General features: G+C 42.1%; 1 protein-coding gene across 1 annotated transcript in view; it reads left to right on the top strand.

Moving 5' to 3' along the window:
- The window catches only part of hpgd (15-hydroxyprostaglandin dehydrogenase), a 39888-nt gene that overhangs the window by 10342 nt on the left and 11136 nt on the right, over positions 1-18410 (top strand). The window contains exons 2-3 of the mRNA XM_079553484.1: positions 4671-4794; positions 11405-11511. Coding sequence (XP_079409610.1) covers positions 4671-4794; positions 11405-11511 — 231 coding nt within the window. The remainder of the gene's footprint in view (positions 1-4670; positions 4795-11404; positions 11512-18410) is intronic.

Raw genomic sequence — 18410 nt, 5'->3', positions numbered from 1 at the left:
TGACCATATATGGGCGATTCCAGAGATGCCGTCTGTATCTATTGTGACTAAACCGAGTGCATCAAGAAGAAACTTTCTAAAAACTGTAGAAAGAAAATTAAGTTTTGCATCTAATGGTTTAGATTTAAACAAAAAGACCTTTTGTCATTATATTTTGCTACACTGATGCATATTTATTCCTCTTGTAAACATGTATTTACATTTACTGTATTACAGGACTGTATGTGTTTACATATAATACATATGACCCTTGTGTAATTGTATCGCATTGTGCTACATTAAGCAAATTATGTCTATTCTTAAAGGAGCTTTACCTGACTTTGTTTTCTTTTTATAGGGTAAGATTATTTGTGCCCCATAAAAGTATGTTAAAGTAGTCATTTGTGGAAAAAAAAAATCAGCCTGATGCGTGAAGTTTGTGCCGTATTATGATGTGTTGATGTTGTGCATGGTCAACCTAAATAGCCAATATTTGACTATTTATGTTTACTTTGACGGTAAAAATACCTATTTCGTCACATTTTGACTAAAAAGGTTCATAATTGGATATAGCAGTACTAAGCAACTCTTGCCCCTAGAGGCCATGAGCGCCACTGCAGGTGTCGTAGCAAGTTGTGATTTTAAAATAGTAAATCCTACTCTGACAGACAAGACAAATGGAGGAATATTGTGCATCCAATTACACAATGGAGATCATTTTTTTCACTCAAACTTGGCTGTAAATACTGTTTAAGTGGAGCTAGCCCGCTGTTTGCTTTGCCCGTTAGCCTGTTAGCTTCTTCTTCGTGATTCCATTGTGTGTATTGGTGACTCTGACCCGGAGGCAGTCAAGTTGCAATTGTGGTTTTCTGGTCAGAGACACCAGGGGGAGATGAAAGACCCTCCAATCATCCCTTTAACACTTGTATCACCCCCAGAGGGACTACGGAAAGGATTTATTGAGGTAAACGAGTTACTTAGCACTGCTTTAAGTCACAGAAGGAAAGAAAACTGTAGAATAAATGACGCAAAATGAATCGAAGCAACAGTCCTTTTTAGGTACAGAGACCCTGGGGTTAGTCGAGGACCTTGCAGGGATTTCGGCCAATAGGAAGTCTATTGGATTTCGGCCAATGGACTTCCTATTGGCCAAAATACAATAGGAAGTCTATGGGGGACTGACCAAATACTTTTTTACTTATTTGCAGCGCTACATTGTGTTTTTGCTTATAAATAGCACTTTTATGTGATTGCTTTCTAAGTAAACGGCTACACCCTTGAGGTATGGGGGGTACACGGACTACCACTGAAAGGTCCAAGGGGTCCGCAAGACAAAAAAGGTTGGGAACCACTGCGTTAAAAGATATACAGAACTTTAGTAAAATTGAGATACCAGCAATACAACTAATCCAAAACAATTCATATTATTTGCTATTAGCTTTAGCGTCAGCGGCCAATCACAAGATGGCCGCCGCGTCAATGCGCACCATGTCCGATCCAGAGTTTTATTAAAGATCTTTGAGCCTCCAGACATTACACACAGAGCAGCAACAGTAAGTAGTAGTGGAAGTTAAAGACGCCAGAGGCCAAAACACGTCACTGAAACATCTGCAGAATAAGATGGAGGACGATTGAGTCATGTTTCTTGAAGCACTTAGGGATATCCCGAGGCCCACTACAAAGAGCCCATTTAGTTTTGTTTAGCAGGTGTTATAAGTCCTTATTTCTTAGTTCTGTCTCAAAGCTCCGTTTGTGGCGCAGCGTCTGAACAGGCCCAGGTCAGTGAGGCGGGATCCTCTGCCAAACGACGTCCTGCTGGAGTCAACCAGCGAAGCAGAGCCTTATCTGTGTCTCTGGGATTCTCTGGGATAGGATTGTTAAAAAGGAAAAGGATTAAAAAAAGTAGTAGTAGTAATAGCCGCAGTGTTGGCCAAGGTACTTTAAAATTAGTACTAAAAGTACTAAATTCTATATTAGTAGTTACAGCTTTAAAAATGTTATGTTTGTATTACATATTAGTAGTAGTACTTCTTCTCCTGTAATCCTAACAGTGTTTCTTGTCTTGTAGGTGGCCGTAGTAGTAGTAGTAGTAGTAGTAGTTCCTCTCGCCGTAATCCTGACAGTGTTTCTTGTCTAGTAGGTGGCAGTAGCAGTAGTAGTAGTAGTTCTTCTCCTCCTGTATTCCTGACAGTGTTTCTTGTCTAGTAAGATAAGATAAGATAATCCTTTATTGATCTCACAAAGGAGAAATTCACTTGTTACAGTCGGCGTTCAAGAAGATCACTCAGAGTTAATAAAGTGCAGCTGATACAGAGATTATTGCACATGTTACTTCACAGTCTTATTGCACAGTCTGACAGCAGTGGGGATGAAGGCTTTGCGGTAGCGCTCCGTCCTGCACTGAGGGTGTCTCAGTCTGCCACTGAGAGAGCTGCTCAGCTCTTCTACAGTCCCGTGCAGTGGGTGGGAGGTGTTGTCCATGATGGAGGTGAGCTTGGCTAACACCCTCCTGTCCCTCACCTCCTCCACAGAGTCCAGGGGGCAGCCCAGGACGGAGCTGGCCCTCCTGACCAGCTTGTTCAGTCTGTTCTTGTCCCGCTCTGTGCGGCCCGGGGCCCAGCACACGGCAGCGTAGTGGAGAGCAGAGGCCACCACAGAGTCATAAAAGGTCCTGAGCAGAGGCCCGCTCACTCTGAAGGACCTCAGTCTCCTCAGAAGGACCTCAGTCTCCTCAGAAGGACCTCAGTCTCCTCAGAAGGACCTCAGTCTCCTCAGAAGGTGGAGGCGACTTTGGCCCTTCTTGTATGGGAGTTGGTGTTGTGGGACCAGTCCAGTTTATTGTTGAGGTGAACACCCAGGTACTTTAAACTGTCCACCTCCTCAATGTCCTCCCCCTGGATGTTCAGCGTTGTGTGCGGTAGTGGCTTCCTCGTCTAGTAGGTGGCAGTAGTAGTAGTAGTAGTACTTCTTCTCCTGTGTTCCTGACAGTGTTTCTCGTCTTGTAGGTGGCAGTAGTAGTAGTAGTAGTACTTCTTCTCCTGTGTTCCTGACAGTGTTTCTCGTCTTGTAGGTGGCAGTAGTAGTACTTCTCCTGTATTCCTGACAGTGTTTCTTGTCTAGTAGGTGGCAGTAGTAGTAGTAGTAGTAGTAGTACTGCTTCTCCTGTGTTCCTGACAGTGTTTCTCGTCTTGTAGGTGGCAGTAGTAGTAGTAGTAGTACTTCTTCTCCTGTGTTCCTGACAGTGTTTCTCGTCTTGTAGGTGGCAGTAGTAGTAGTAGTAGTACTGCTTCTCCTGTATTCCTGACAGTGTTTCTTGTCTAGTAGATGGCAGTAGTAGTAGTAGTAGTACTTCTTCTCCTGTGTTCCTGACAGTGTTTCTCGTCTTGTAGGTGGCAGTAGTAGTAGTAGTACTTCTTCTCCTGTATTCCTGACAGTGTTTCTCGCCTTGTAGGTGACAGTAGTAGTAGTAGTAGTACTTCTTCTCCTGTGTTCCTGACAGTGTTTCTTGTCTTGTAGGTGGCAGTAGTAGTAGTAGTACTTCTTCTCCTGTATTCCTGACAGTGTTTCTTGTCTTGTAGGTGGCAGTAGTAGTAGTAGTAGTACTTCTTCTCCTGTGTTCCTGACAGTGTTTCTTGTCTTGTAGGTGGCAGTAGTAGTAGCAGTACTTCTTCTCCTGTGTTCCTGACAGTGTTTCTCGCCTTGTAGGTGACAGTAGTAGTAGTAGTAGTACTTCTTCTCCTGTATTCCTGACAGTGTTTCTTGTCTTGTAGGTGGCAGTAGTAGTAGTAGTAGTACTTCTTCTCCTGTGTTCCTGACAGTGTTTCTTGTCTAGTAGATGGCAGTAGTAGTAGTAGTTCTTCTCCTGTGTTCCTGACAGTGTTTCTCGTCTTGTAGGTGGCAGTAGTAGTAGCAGTACTTCTTCTCCTGTGTTCCTGACAGTGTTTCTCATCTTGTAGGTGGCAGTAGTAGTAGTAGTACTTCTTCTTCTGTGTTCCTGACAGTGTTTCTCGTCTAGTAGGTGGCAGTAGTAGTAGTAGTAGTACTTCTTCTCCTGTGTTCCTGACAGTGTTTCTCATCTAGTAGGTGGCAGTAGTAGTAGTAGTAGTACTTCTTCTCCTGTGTTCCTGACAGTGTTTCTCGTCTTGTAGGTGGCAGTAGTAGTACTTCTTCTCCTGTATTCCTGACAGTGTTTCTTGTCTTGTAGGTGGCAGTAGTAGTACTTCTTCTCCTGTATTCCTGACAGTGTTTCTCGTCTTGTAGGTGGCAGTAGTAGTAGTAGTAGTACTTCTTCTCCTGTATTCCTGACAGTGTTTCTTGTCTTGTAGGTGGCAGTAGTAGTACTTCTTCTCCTGTATTCCTGACAGTGTTTCTTGTCTTGTAGGTGGCAGTAGTAGTACTTCTTCTCCTGTATTCCTGACAGTGTTTCTCGTCTTGTAGGTGGCAGTAGTAGTAGTAGTACTTCTTCTCCTGTGTTCCTGACAGTGTTTCTTGTCTAGTAGGTGGCAGTAGTAGTAGTAGTAGTAGTAGTTCTTCTCCTGTGTTCCTGACCGTGTTTCTCGTCTTGTAGGTGGCAGTAGTAGTAGTAGTACTTCTTCTCCTGTGTTCCTGACCGTGTTTCTCGTCTTGTAGGTGACAGTGGTAGTAGTAGTACTTCTTCTCCTGTATTCCTGACAGTGTTTCTCGTCTTGTAGGTGGCCGTGGTGGACCTGAACCGCTCGTGTGGGGATCAGTGTAAGTCGGAGCTGGACTCTGAGTTTGGAGCCGATCGTTCCATTTTCCTTCAGTGCGACGTCACCGACGCCGGCGCCCTCACAGGTCAGGAGGACTCACTACAACTCACTCTAATGTTCTTCCATGTCCTACATCTGCATCTGCAAAACGAGTCCTTGTGAATCAAAAACATTCAGTGGAACCAGAGCACTAGAATGATCAGCTGAACGTGCCTGGACAAACAAATCCCTAAATATCTTTATAGCATTTCTCTTTCGTCCATCTGCAACACTATTATTTCCTCACTCTTCAGCCGCACGTGTTTGTTGACTGGATTCTGGCTTCGGTCCAGTCAGTTGCATCAGAACTTCCTGATGTGAAGGAGAGTTTTGTTGTCAGCGTAGAAGCATTTTCCTGGAGAAACGGGTTAGTGAGAATCATTCAGACAAAACTCGAGGCTATGAGGAAACAAGTCTCTGACAAAACAAACAACAAGCTCTCCTCGCTTTAATGGAGGCGTGTGCCAAGCAACATAACAGGTTTGCACTTTTTTTATTATGTAAGTTTGTGTTTGGAATTCAGGATAAACCACTAAGTAACTAAAAACTCTGTCAGCCAAAAGGACAAATGCCAAAATCAACATCGACCTGTCTCTTGTTCTGAATATTACAGGTTAACCCCTTAACTCCCGCCTGAAACGAGCAGATTTTCTCCAGTTTGGCTTTACCCCAATCCAAAAGCTTGTGGAAAAAAGGTGTGAAAATAGCAACAAAACTGAGACGAAAACAATGATGGAAATGTGACAAAAAAGTGAGAAAACATTGACAAAAAAATGACGAAAAATTGATGAAAAAGTGGCAAAAATGTCACTAAAATGTCACAAGAAATTGACAAAAAATTGACGAAGAAATGTGACATAATGTGACAAAACAAATTACAAAAATATGACAAAAAATTGATAAAAATGTGACAAAAAAATGACAAAAATGTGACAAAAAAATGACAAAAATGTGACAAAAAATGACAAAAAAATGACAAAAATTGTATTAAAAAATTACAAAAAAATTACAAAAATATGACAAAAAATTTATAAAAATTTGACAAAAAAATTACAAAAATATGACAAAAAATTGATAAAAAATGTACAAAAAAATGTCAGAAATGTGACTAAAAAGCTAAATAGGGTCTTTATGTAGTTCTTATTGTAATGTAATATCACTTGTAACACCAAAAAGCCTGTTCACGTGTGATAGATCAGCATGTTTTCTGTAAGGTCTGTTCCTTCTGCAGAAAGAGCACATGTTCTGGGCTTTCTTTCCTGTGACGTGCCATCTCTGTCTTTACTTTCGTGTTTTAAACGGAGGCGGAACAAGCTCTCGTCGTCTGAAGCGTCGCCCGAGGCAGAGCGCTGAGGAATGCTGCGTCTGAAAGTGCTAAATGATAGAGGCAAAAGCTCTGCACTGATATGGGCTGAGAGAGTTCACAAACAAGCCTAAAACATGCACAATAGGCCCAGATTAACCCGAGCAGCTTTGGAAGACGGGTCAAACGCACAAACGTTCCTGTAGCGCCGTGGCTACGTTCATTTTCTAGACATTGTTGAACTAACTGCACCTTTTGGGTCAATATGTGAATTCAGTCCACGATCCCTAACGCCATTGGTCTTTGATGGATTTAGCAATTAACTGTATGAATTAACAAATTAATGTTGAATAAGCATTAAATAAACCAAAATAATAGTCATTTATACAGATTCAGATGATTCTACTGTATATACTTTAATGGATAATAAAAATGTGCGCTTTGGGTCCCAATCCACCAGATGAGAACCTCTGTTATCCCACACCTTACAAACCCTATCGCTGATGCATTTCTAGTTTTGGAATCCAATGTTTTGTCTTTAATATTATGATAAAAGCAGACATTTGTGCTGTGCATCTAAATCAGGGGTCCTCAAGCTGCGGCCCTCGGGCCAAATCCGGCCCGCCAGATGATTTAAACCGGCCCCTGACTTGTAGAGCACAAATCCCTGAGTATGTCAAAATAAAGTAAGTCTGTAGCCCAGTCTGTGGGCGGCACGGTGGCACAGCGTTCAGCGCTCACGCCTCACAGCAAGAAGGTCCCGGGTTCAATTCCCACCTGGACGGGGCCTTTCTGTGTGGAGTTTGCATGTTCTCCCCGTGCCAGCGTAGGTTTCCTCCGGGTACTCCGGTTTCCCCTACCACTAAAAACATGTACAATAGATTCCCCTCTGGGGCCAGGACTCCCCTGAAAAAGAGATTCTTAATCTCAGTGGGACTATCCTGGTTGAATAAGTAAGGGATAATGTATAGAACGCTGGTCAAATAAGCACCTTCATTCCCCCGACTTCTCTCGCAGTGACGGGACAGATAGTGTCGCTACTACGTACGTGCGGAGTGATATGAAAGCACCAACTCCGTTGCCATTGGCAGCGTCATGATTTTTTTCAGAGGTCCTTTATCAGAAAATAATGACCGGTAGAACATTGGGAAATCTCATTCAAATCAACGGAGCTTCTACTTACGTTGTGAAGAGCCGTATAATAAAGGTCAATAAAAATTACTGTGCGGAGTTATGTTTTTTTTTTTTTTTACTAAATAACCAGTATACTCATTCCAGCCACTAGGGGGCAAGTCAAACAAATAAAAAGGAATTCCACACGTGTCCAGCAGGGCCACTGACATAAGAGATGAGGATATAAACAACACATTATAGCCATGTGGTAAATGAAGCTTAGCACCACAGAGTGTGGAGTGAATGAATAATGACGACAGTACTTTGAGAAACTTGTGACTCAGGCTTGTAAAGCACAAACAAGTGTAGGCAGTTATTACTTTGGTCACATTACGCAATGATGTTTTATTTAAAAAATAAATATATATGGAATACCTGTGGTAAGACTTGATTACTATTTTTGCAAAACACTACAGCTAAACAAACATGTGTCTGGAATCAAGTGTTGATCTTGTGGATATAGTCGTGACTGTGCAGGCGAGTCATCTCTACTTCACAATGAGGCGGCTGCATTTTGCTCTGGGTCATACAATATATCCAACCCGGCCCGGCCCATCACAGTCAGGAACGATAATGTGGCCCCCTGGGAAAAACGTTGGAGGACCCCTGATCTAAATATTTAATAATATAATAATGATAATGCATTGGTTTTATATAGTGCTTTTCTGGACACTCAAAGACACTTAAAGGGGGCCTATTATGCAAAATCGACTTTTTCAAGCTTTACATCATGTTATTAAGTCATTCCCTCATTAAAACCATGCCTGAAGTGTTGCCTTGGCACATTCTCGTATTTTCGAGTAATCTGTAGAAACTCTGATGGCGGCCATTTTAGGGATAAAACGCCTGATTCCTTCAGGAAACGCCCTCGACCTCCAGGATACGCCTCCGACCTTTCGTCACCAGCCGAGTAACCAACCACTGCTCCTCAGCAGAACCCCCTCCCCGCAGTGTCTAGCTCTAAGATGTAAACAGAGTCATCATGGAGGATTAGCTTCATGTGTTGTGAAACAGAGCCACAGCAGACTTTTACAAAGACACACATCAGTGTTTCTGTTACCGAAACACCCAGGATTAAAACCGGTGACAAGAACACTTATTTCAGTGTCTGGTTCTGCGCTGGGCCTTGATGATGCACAGAGCCTCCGGAGAAAGCTAATGCTAAGCTAAACCTCGAGTCATCACGTGAAAACGAGAAATATTCACAAATAAAGTCAATAAAACCACCACACACATAAAGAACCGTTTAACAATGATCACACACGGAGCCAGGCTTGTTGATTTGGAAGTTTATTGCTCACATTTCATCTACAATGGGTCATAGCCGAGTGGTTTTCTCCCGGAGCTAACAAGCTAGCCGCGACAAGCTAACGGGAAAATTCACTGAATACAAGCATATTATGCATTGAAAACGTCACTAAAACAGGCAACTGCTTGAAGTAGCCTTTATGATGATCACACACTGAGCCTGGCTTGTTGATTGTGTAGTTTATTGCTCACATTTCATCTACAGTGAGTCGTAGCCGAGTGGTTTTCTCCCGGAGCTAAGGCACTATTAGCCGCGACAAGCTAACAACCTTCACCTTCACAACATTCATTGAAAACAGGCAGCATATTATGCACAAATAACGTAAATAAAGCAGTAACTACTCGAAGCAGCCTTTACGATGATCACACAATGAGCCTGGCTTTACACATTTGTGGTTTATTACAGACTTTTCATCAACAATGAGCTGTAGACGATTATAACAAGCTAACGGGTAACCTCGAAAAACCATTGTCCACCTGCGGAGATAATGTCCGTCTTTGAATCGTATGGGCTCCTGCAGATCCTGGTGTCGTCCATGGGGGTATAGTTAGAGATCCATAGGGCATGGCAGATGCAAAGAGAAGCCTCCAAACAGCAGTTATTTTTCAGGCAAGAGCCCCTTCCAAGCGTCCGGTGTGGAAGGTTCGTCTCCAAATAATATCCTGTGTGGCCATTGTTCACAAAGTGATAAACAGTAGCTCCTTTCCAACAATAAAAATTAAAATGCACCGATCGTAGTTTCAATACAGTTGAGACAACGAGCGCAGTGTTGTGATGCCACAGACAGCGTGTGGAGGGGGCGTGTCGGAAAGGGTCAGAGGTTCTTGAAGAGACAGGGGCCTATTTCAAGTCATTTGCTACCGCCATTTTGAAAGAGCAATTTTATACAAGGCAGTTATTCTAATTTACTGCATTGACAGACCAACAGAAGGTTTGGTCATCATTGTAGTGTGCTATAGACTGGTGCTATGTGGCTGAAAAAAGCATAATACCCCCTCTTTAACATTGCATTATTCATTCACTCCATACTTACTACATACTACATACTACATACTACATACCTTTTTCATCAATAATGAACAAGCAGGATAGTTGTTATTTACTTTACCATGACCAGTGTTGTGCAGGTTACTTCAAAATTGTATGTATTATATAAATATATTGTATATTAGTAGCTACAATTTTAAAAATGGTCTCAACTTACCTTAGGCACTCAAAGCGCTTTACAGCAAGGATCCAGTCACCCATTCACTCTCTCATTCATACACCAATGTACACAGACACTGGAGGCAAGGCGGGTGAAGTGTCTTGCCCAAGGACACAACGACAGTGTGCACCTTGAGGAGGCGGGATTCGAACCACCGACCTTCCGATCATGAGACGACCCGCTCGTTTTTAAGCCAAAAAATGCCTAATGGAGAAAAAACAACAGGCTGAATAGGTGCGCAGTATGCTGATGTCACACGTCAGTGGTTAGCTACATGCTAATGTCACACGTCGGTGGTTAGCTACATGAAGCACAAACAACAACAACAAACTAAACAGGCGTCTGGATTGTTAACGTCACACAAACAGTTCAGATAACTATAGCATAAAGAACAAACCAAACTCTCTCTCACTCCAAATCACTAAACCCATTGAAATCTTTGGCTGTATCTGAATGTCCACACTATCCCCTAACCCCTCATTCACTACATAGGCCCGCACTATATAGTCGACTATATAGTCACTGATTCTGTTGGCGATTCGGACACAAGCCACTACTTTCTCTGAGCTGCGTGACGTCACGCGCGCTGCGGCTGCAGATATGTTTTTTTACATTTTTTTAATCTGAATTTATTTATTGCTACAAACGTTTATTTTATGAAACAGAACAACTGTTTTGGCACTTTTACAGGCGTTACTATCATCACAAAAAAAGGAAAAGAAAAAAAGTCACTTCAGCGTGAGCTCAGAGACGCCGAAAGTCGGTCAGGCCGGTGTCCGAACACCAGCAGATTGAGTGACTACATCTGCTAAAAGTCGCTAAACTCCGGGAATAAAGTATTTCTGCGATAAAGACCAAACTCAGAGACAGTGGAATATTTATGGATAAATACGAGTCAGATACGCTTTTACTTCACATGGATTTTACATGAATGGCTTGGATTATTCGAGAGGAAGCTGTCGGTCATTTAACAGCTTAAGCTAAAGGTTAGCAGCTAACATTAGCATCTTTTCACCGCAACCGGTTATATTTTGGTCGTTTATTCATGAGAAACACAAACACACGACTGAAACAGCTGATTTACTTCAGTCGTGTTGTTTAGTTCAAAGACCTGTCGCTGTCCGGCTCTTCTCCGACTCTCGCAATGCATTGTGGTCTATATTGACCCGTTTAGTGACCATCGATGCTCACTACTTTTCGAGATGCATTGTGGGAAATTTCGAGTGCACTACTTTTTTCTCTCTGGACATTCAGACACCCCTACAAAATGGCGTGAGCGCTATATAGCCACTATATAGGGAATAGTGTGGACATTCGGATACAGCCTTTATCCTCAGTGTCACTTCTGAATAATCGCCATGGCAACGACGTTGACAAGCCTCTCCCGGCAGCACGTTTTTCAAGCTCTCATTTGTGAACTCGAGCTTTTAGCCCGTGATTAGCTTTGTTTCATTCCGTTCCAAACTTTCCAAACTCAACACTGACCGTGACAGTTGCCTGAAAGTTGCTGCTTATGAACAATCCGGGTGAAGAATTGGTGTTTTAGAAACATATTAGGAAGCTTTGAGAGACAAATCTAAAATGACTCCTTTCAGTCTTCACGTGACACCAGGTGATGATTCTCTGACACTGAACCGAACTCCACGTGTTTCGTGTCTTCCCAGCGGCCTTCCAAACGACGGTCGACCAGTTCGGGCACTTAGACATCGTCATCAACAACGCGGGGATCAACAACGAGAAGAACTGGGAGAAAACCATCCAAGTCAATCTGGTGAGCCTCGAACACGCCTCCGCCGCCGCCGCCGCAGTCGTCAAAGCGGTAAACAGTCCTTGTAGTAGCAGCTCGGACCCACAAAGTAACCCGATACGAGCGTGTCACAACATAGTGCATGGGTGCGGGCCGCCAAAACAGCGCCCTGGGAGAGACAGCGCGAAGGTATGTGGCGAGACACCAGGGGCCACTTCAGCTCTGCGGGCGGGTCCTCTTCAGCAGGTACAGGAAAGGTTTGCAATATCTCACAGTTCTGCCTAAATTTGTCATAAAATGTGGTCTTTAGCAAAATCATAAGTAAACAGTGTCAGCTGAAACTAATACCACCCAAACATTTACATTTGATCCTATTTTTATTGGCCATAACATGTAAACATTCACAGGACAGGGAGGGATAAGTAAGTACACCCCCTGAATCTCACTGAACTGCAGCAGAAGATTTATCCTGATCGTTGTGAGCGTCTGATCCACAAAGAAAAGCAATTGCTGCAAAAGGAGGATCAGCAGATATTTAATACAGGGCTTCACTTACTTATTCCATGCTGTTGTAAATGTTTTAGGTCTTTCTGCAAAATAAACTTGTGAATTAGTTGTAAATTATTTTTTTCCAAAACCCCATCCGCTTCCGGGTCGTAGCATACCAGCTAATATGTGAGGAAAAAAAACATTAAAAACTGTTAAATACAACAATCATTACTTCTGAAACTCAATGGGGAGCGACTGGACCTACTTATTTCTCAGACTCATTAGCCGGGGTTAGCATAGCTGCTGCACCGTTAGCATTTATCTCCGCTAACCCGGAAGTACCGATTTTGCTGAATATTTCTTTTATAGCAGTAGGTTCAGCGTTTTTGGCTGATGGGCCTGATAAATAAGTATGTTCAGTAACTCTGTTGAGTTTCAGAAATATTGATTGTTGCAATAAAGAGTTTTTTTGTAGTTTCTCGCACATCTGCGAACCCGGAAGTAGAGCCGTGACGGCACCGCTTCAGAAACGTATAGATACAGACGGCATCTCTGGACTCGCCCTTATATGGTCATGTTTGAAAACAGTTAAGTGGGAAAACAATTTGGAGAAAAATCTAAACTTTCTTTAATTATTCAAAAACTACTTTAAAGAGGGGGTATTCTGCTTTTTTTCAGTCCCATAGCACCAGTCTATATCACACGACAATGATGACCAAACCTTCTGTTGGTCTGTAAATGCAGTAAATTAGAATAACTGCCTTGTATAAAATGTCTCTCTCAAAATGGCTGTAGTGAATGTCTTGAAATAGGCCTCTGTCTCTTTAAGAACCTCTGAGCCTTTCCGACACGCCCCCTCCACACGCTGTCTGTGGCATCAGTGGGGAGGGGGTTCTGCTGAGGAGCAGTGGTTGGTTACTCGGCTGGTGACCAAAGCTCGGAGGCGTCTCCAAGAGGTGGGGGCGTTCCTAGGAGGACTCAGGCAAACCTATCCCTAAAATGGCCGCCATCAGAGCTTTTACAGATTACTCAAAAATACGTGAATGTGCCAAGGAAGCACTTCAGGCATGTTTTTAATGAGGGAGTGACAGAATAACATGATGTAAAGCTTGAAAAAGTCCATTTTGCATAATACCCCACCTTTAAGAAATGCTGAATTATGAATGGTTTTCTACTAAATAAAGATACAAAGACATGGAGAGGAGCAAAGTGGTTCAACAGCCCATAAATACATAAATCACGGAGAATGCTAACACGATGCTTCATGTAATGCAATCTAATGCTAACGGCTGGCTAGCACTAGCTTTTTTCACTTCTACTGAACAATCTGCTGTGAGAAAATATCCATATGGACCTGATTTCCACTTGACTTTATTTATGTGTGGTAAATGTGTTCATATTCCACCAGAAAATGGCTAAAAAGAGTGAAAAATTGTGCTTCCCAAAAGATTCTATTTTCCCCCTTGGCGAAGCCACGCCCCCTTGTATGACACAATGCCCCACTGTGATGTGAAGTCTGGAGCAGGAGCATCATGGTGTGGGGCTGTTTTGTTGCCTCAGGGCCTGGACAACATGATATCATCAATAGAAAAATGAATTCACAAGTTTATCAAGATATTTTGCAGTCAAACCCGAGACATTCACAACAGCATGGAATAAGTAAGTGAACCCCTGTATTAAATATCTGGCTGATCCTTCTTTTGCAGCAATAACTGCTTTTCTGTAGTTGCAGATTAGACGCTCGCAACGATCAGGATGAATCTTGGATCATTCCTCTTTACAAAACTGCTGCAGTTCAGTGAGATTCAGGGGGTGTACTCACTTATTCCTCCCTGTCCTGTGAATGTTTATATGCTATGGCCAATAAATGTTTGGGTGGTGTTAGTATTTTGAATTTGATGAAGATCAGACCACATTTTATGGCCAATTTAGGCAGAAATGTCGCACTGTAGGTGGAACAAATGAATGATCACATGGCAAAACACAAACATTACATTTGCTTCAGCAGCGGGAAAAAAGCATCAAAAACAAACAAGCAACAAAGAGTCAATGCGACAGGAAGCTGCAGTTCATGAAGCAAAAATTAGAGACTGTTAAAGGAACAGGCCACCGTTTTTACATACTGAGATATGCTCTTACCTTAGCTTTGACGAGTTCTTTAGGACCTGTCTGATCTTCCCCCGTGCCTTCAGTCACGTAAACACAGCGCAGACGGCGTTAGCATTTAGCCTCTCCCTCTCTCCACTATAGCTCCAAAACAGGTCAAGATAGAAGCTACCAAGCTCTTCCACGTTTTCCCTATTTAAATATAGTTACGTGAAGTGTTCCACTACAAAGTATAATTACACAAAATTAAACAATGTGGATTTTCTAAGCGGATAAAAGGGGGAACTATATTGTAAGGCGTAATAATACCAGGAGTAGTTCGAAATCCGCGCAGTAATCTTCACTTCACGGATGCCAAACTACTCCTGGTATTATTACGCCTTACAATATAGAATCAGTAATAAACATTCGAAGTCTTTACATGACATACTATGGTTACTTAACAGTGACTTCTTCTAAAGAGAGTAGTTAAAATGGAGAGCAGAAAGGTCAAATTCATATAGATCATCAAGACCCGCTCCCAAAAAGAAAGACCAAACTGAGGCCCTGCAATTTTAGACTTTGGACGAGGAGGAGGTGATTTATGTAAACGTAGTGCATGTAAGTTCGTTTGTCTTGCACCCACTTTAAACATGGCTATTTTTAGATCCTTTTTAGACCCGGTTTAGTCCTGATTTGATCTTGATCTAGACCTGGTGGTACTTGGAAGCTCAAATATGTAACCAGACCCTCGGGCGCAGAGTGACGCCGAGGTTAATCCTTGGAAATCTCTTGAAAGCAAAACCGCACTGGGCCTAAAACTGTTACTTTGGGGGGTGAGGAAGGACTTCGCTTCATAGATAGATTTATCACAGAGGAAATGACCGGCACAATAACCTGTATGTTATCTCTCCAATAAACATGACTCGGTGAAACGCTGCATTAAGGCAGAACAGACCTCACATTGTCACATCATAAAAACACTCTGAGACATGTTTGCACCGGGCCCGGCTCGGCAAGACAACAATGTAAAGCTTTGTGGAAAAAAAAAAGTTTTATGATCTTTAACCTGCTGCTGCTGCAAAAAAACCACAACTACGGTGAAGGCGCAGCTGAGCCACAACAAAAGCTTTGCATCTGTTTTGTTTATAGTTCATTTGTGAAATATTTGCATCTTCACATTTCCGGGTTGTATTTACACGCTGTGCAGTTTAATTTGATCAGATGTTTCCAGGTATTTCCATTACTTTGTTTTATTGAGAAGTGAAGTACAGGAGGAGAGCGGAAAGTTCCATCATCCCTGAGCGCAGCAGTGAGGGGGGAAGAGAGGGACTTATTTACAAAAATATGCGTTTTAAGTTTAGAAAATTGACAAGTTCTTTGACGTTATTTACCTTTTTTGAAAGTGTCCCCACCACCAGTGACACCAAACCTTCGCCCTTGCCACGCGGCAGCTGAAGTATCGGCTTATCTTGCTTATTTATCACGTTTTCCGGTATTGGGACGCTTAAACCAGAACTAAGTAACTCATGCCCCTAGAGGCCATGAGCGCCACTGCAGGTGTCGTTTTTTACTCATTCATTGTAAATACTACACTGACAGAAAAGACAAAGGGACAGAGGGATATTGTTCATCCAATTACACAATGGAGATCATTTTTTTCACTCAAACTTTGCTGTAAATACTGTTTAAGTGGTGCAAGCCCGCAGTTAGCTTTGCCCGTTAGCCTGTTAGCTTCTTCTTCGTGATTCCATTAGCGCAATTGTGGTTTTCAGTCCAGAGACACCAGGGGGGACGTGAAAGACCCTCCAATCATCCCAGTAACACTTGTATTACCCCCAGAGGGACTACGGAAAGGATTTATTAAGTACTGCTTTAAACGCCTCCTCTCTTTTCACACTTCTCGTTCCCCCTGAGGCCACACAGAGCGGGCAGACTGTCTCCTCCGTGCTGGTTGATCCTTAACACCAACCCAGTCTGATAAAGGAAATCTCCCGCCCGAATGTCCTGATGGCGCCTCTGCTGCGCTGATAGAATGATCCTGTTCACACTCCTTCATCAGAGTCGTTAGCGGCTAAAGATTGGCACTAACAATAGGCTGCACGGATTCCCTCTATATTTATACGCGGCCAAAAGGTTGAGGACCGTTCTAGATGACAAATATTTTAGAATAGGTATCGACAAAAGTATTGTTCAGGTATCGGTATTGCAACCCAAGTATCATTAAAGTACCAGTTTGGGATAACGGTACACAGCCCTATAGGCTCGGCAGGAAACTGTTGGAAATGACAGATATACAGTTGTGCTCAAAAGTTTACACACCATGGCAGAGTTTTGGATTTTTTGAAGATTCTTCAATCAGCAAAGGCCATCGTCGGTCTTTGTTGTCAACAAGGCCAATGATGAAACACCACCAACAAACCTAAATAGTTGATAAAAATTTGACAAAAAAATTACAAAAAATTAACAAAAAATGTGACAAAAAATGACAAAATGTGACAAAAATGTGATAAAAATTTGACAAAAAAATTACAAAAAATGACCCAAAAAATTACAAAAAAATTACAAAAATGTGAGAAAACATTGACAAAAAAGTGACGAAAAATTGATGAAAAAGTGGCAAAAATGTCACGAGAAATTGACAAAAAAAAGGACAAAAAAATGACAAAAATGTGACGAAATGTTACAAAATAAATAAATAAAATATGATAAAAATTGTGTATTTTTAATTTAATGAACAAAGGATTTGTTGGGGCATAATAACCTGCATATCTGAGTATTCTGACCGCTTTTTTTTGTAGGATAAAAATGGGTTGGATTGTACTTTTATAATTATTCCCCTAAAGTACCACACCATAATTTAGCTACTTTACCTACTGTGAAATATGTAGGAAATATGGAGATGAGTTCCATCTCAGTCTCCTGACTTCAATATCATTGAGCCACTGTGGGCAGAGCTCAAACGTGCAGCTCATGCAAAGCAGCCCAGGAACAGGAACTGGAGGCTTTTTACCGAGAAGAACGGGCTGCTTTAACATCAGAAAAAAAAGAACCTGATCCAGAACTACCACAAAAGACTCCAAGCTGACAGTGATGTTAAAGGGATAATTTAGGATTTTTGACACAGGGCCTCATTTCCTAGTTATCCAGAGTGTTGCTGATTTCTGATTTTTTTTTTTTTTTGTAATTCATGCAGTTCTTATATTTGAAGAGTTTTGTGGCGCTAGGCTAGTGCAATGCTAGTGCATTTCTATGGTATCAGCTAGCTTGCATTAAAAACAGTGTGACCCGCTCCACAGAGCACCTGAGGCAAATCACTTATAACGCCAGACTAACCATAAATGTCTGTGTCCATAGAATCATTTTAACCATTTTGCATTTAAAATACCTTATATTTGAGCAGCATCAGCTTCGTGGTTGTATAAGCTACGCAGCGGCGGAGTGATCTGCTAGAAAATAGTCCCTCAAAATGCGATCATTCATGTAATAGAACTGCATGAATTACCAAAAAAATATCTCTGGAAATCAGCAACTCTCTGGATAACTAGAAAATGAGTAGCCTGGCATCCAGACTAATCTCTGATGTTTATTAACTAATAAACAGGAGACTAGTCTGGCGACCCTGTCGTAGAAAAGCTTCTGCTGGAGGCGGGACTAATGTCGGACGACCGAACACAAAGCAGCCAATGAGAACATAGCAGATGTGACGACAGAAACAGCGATAAGAAAGTTGTATCATTGGGACATTAACAATGGCGCTCCTGCCACACGGAGTTCAGGAAATGACTTCTGTCGTTTATGTCAGAAAAACTTAAGAATACAAGCAAACCGGAGCATTGCGTGAAGTGGTCGCTTGTGTTGAAAAACTACAAAACAAAGGCGCAACAACGTGACGCCCGTTCAGGGAGCTGCTCTGATTGGTCGGTAGGCTCCACATCGCTGTTGCCAGACCCTCTTCTGTAAAGAAGCGGAGTCTGGTTGGCGAGACTAGGAAATTAGGCCCTATGTCAAAAATCCTGAAACATTTAAGGGGGGGCAATAAACAGTATTAAAAACAGAGGTATGTAAACTTTTGATCAGGGTCATTTTCTACTTTCTTTTTTCATTATGGTTTAAAAAGAGCAAACTCAGTTGTTTGGCTTCACACAAACCACTGACTGTGAGTAAAAAAAAAGCTTTTATTTTAAACTTTTGAGCACAGCTGTATCCACTCATGGCAGTCACAGAGTTAAGAAAGTGGCTCTTTAATAGTCAAACAGTCAACATCCGTACTACCTTTACTAACTGTTGCTGGGATGGATTTTGTTATATACAATAGACTCTTGTTTTTCATTATACTGCACATGTTC

Source organism: Gobius niger (assembly GCF_951799975.1).
Source record: "Gobius niger genome assembly, chromosome: 3".
Classification (NCBI taxonomy): Eukaryota; Metazoa; Chordata; class Actinopteri; order Gobiiformes; family Gobiidae; genus Gobius; species Gobius niger.
This window is presented reverse-complemented; position numbering and strand designations above follow the sequence as displayed.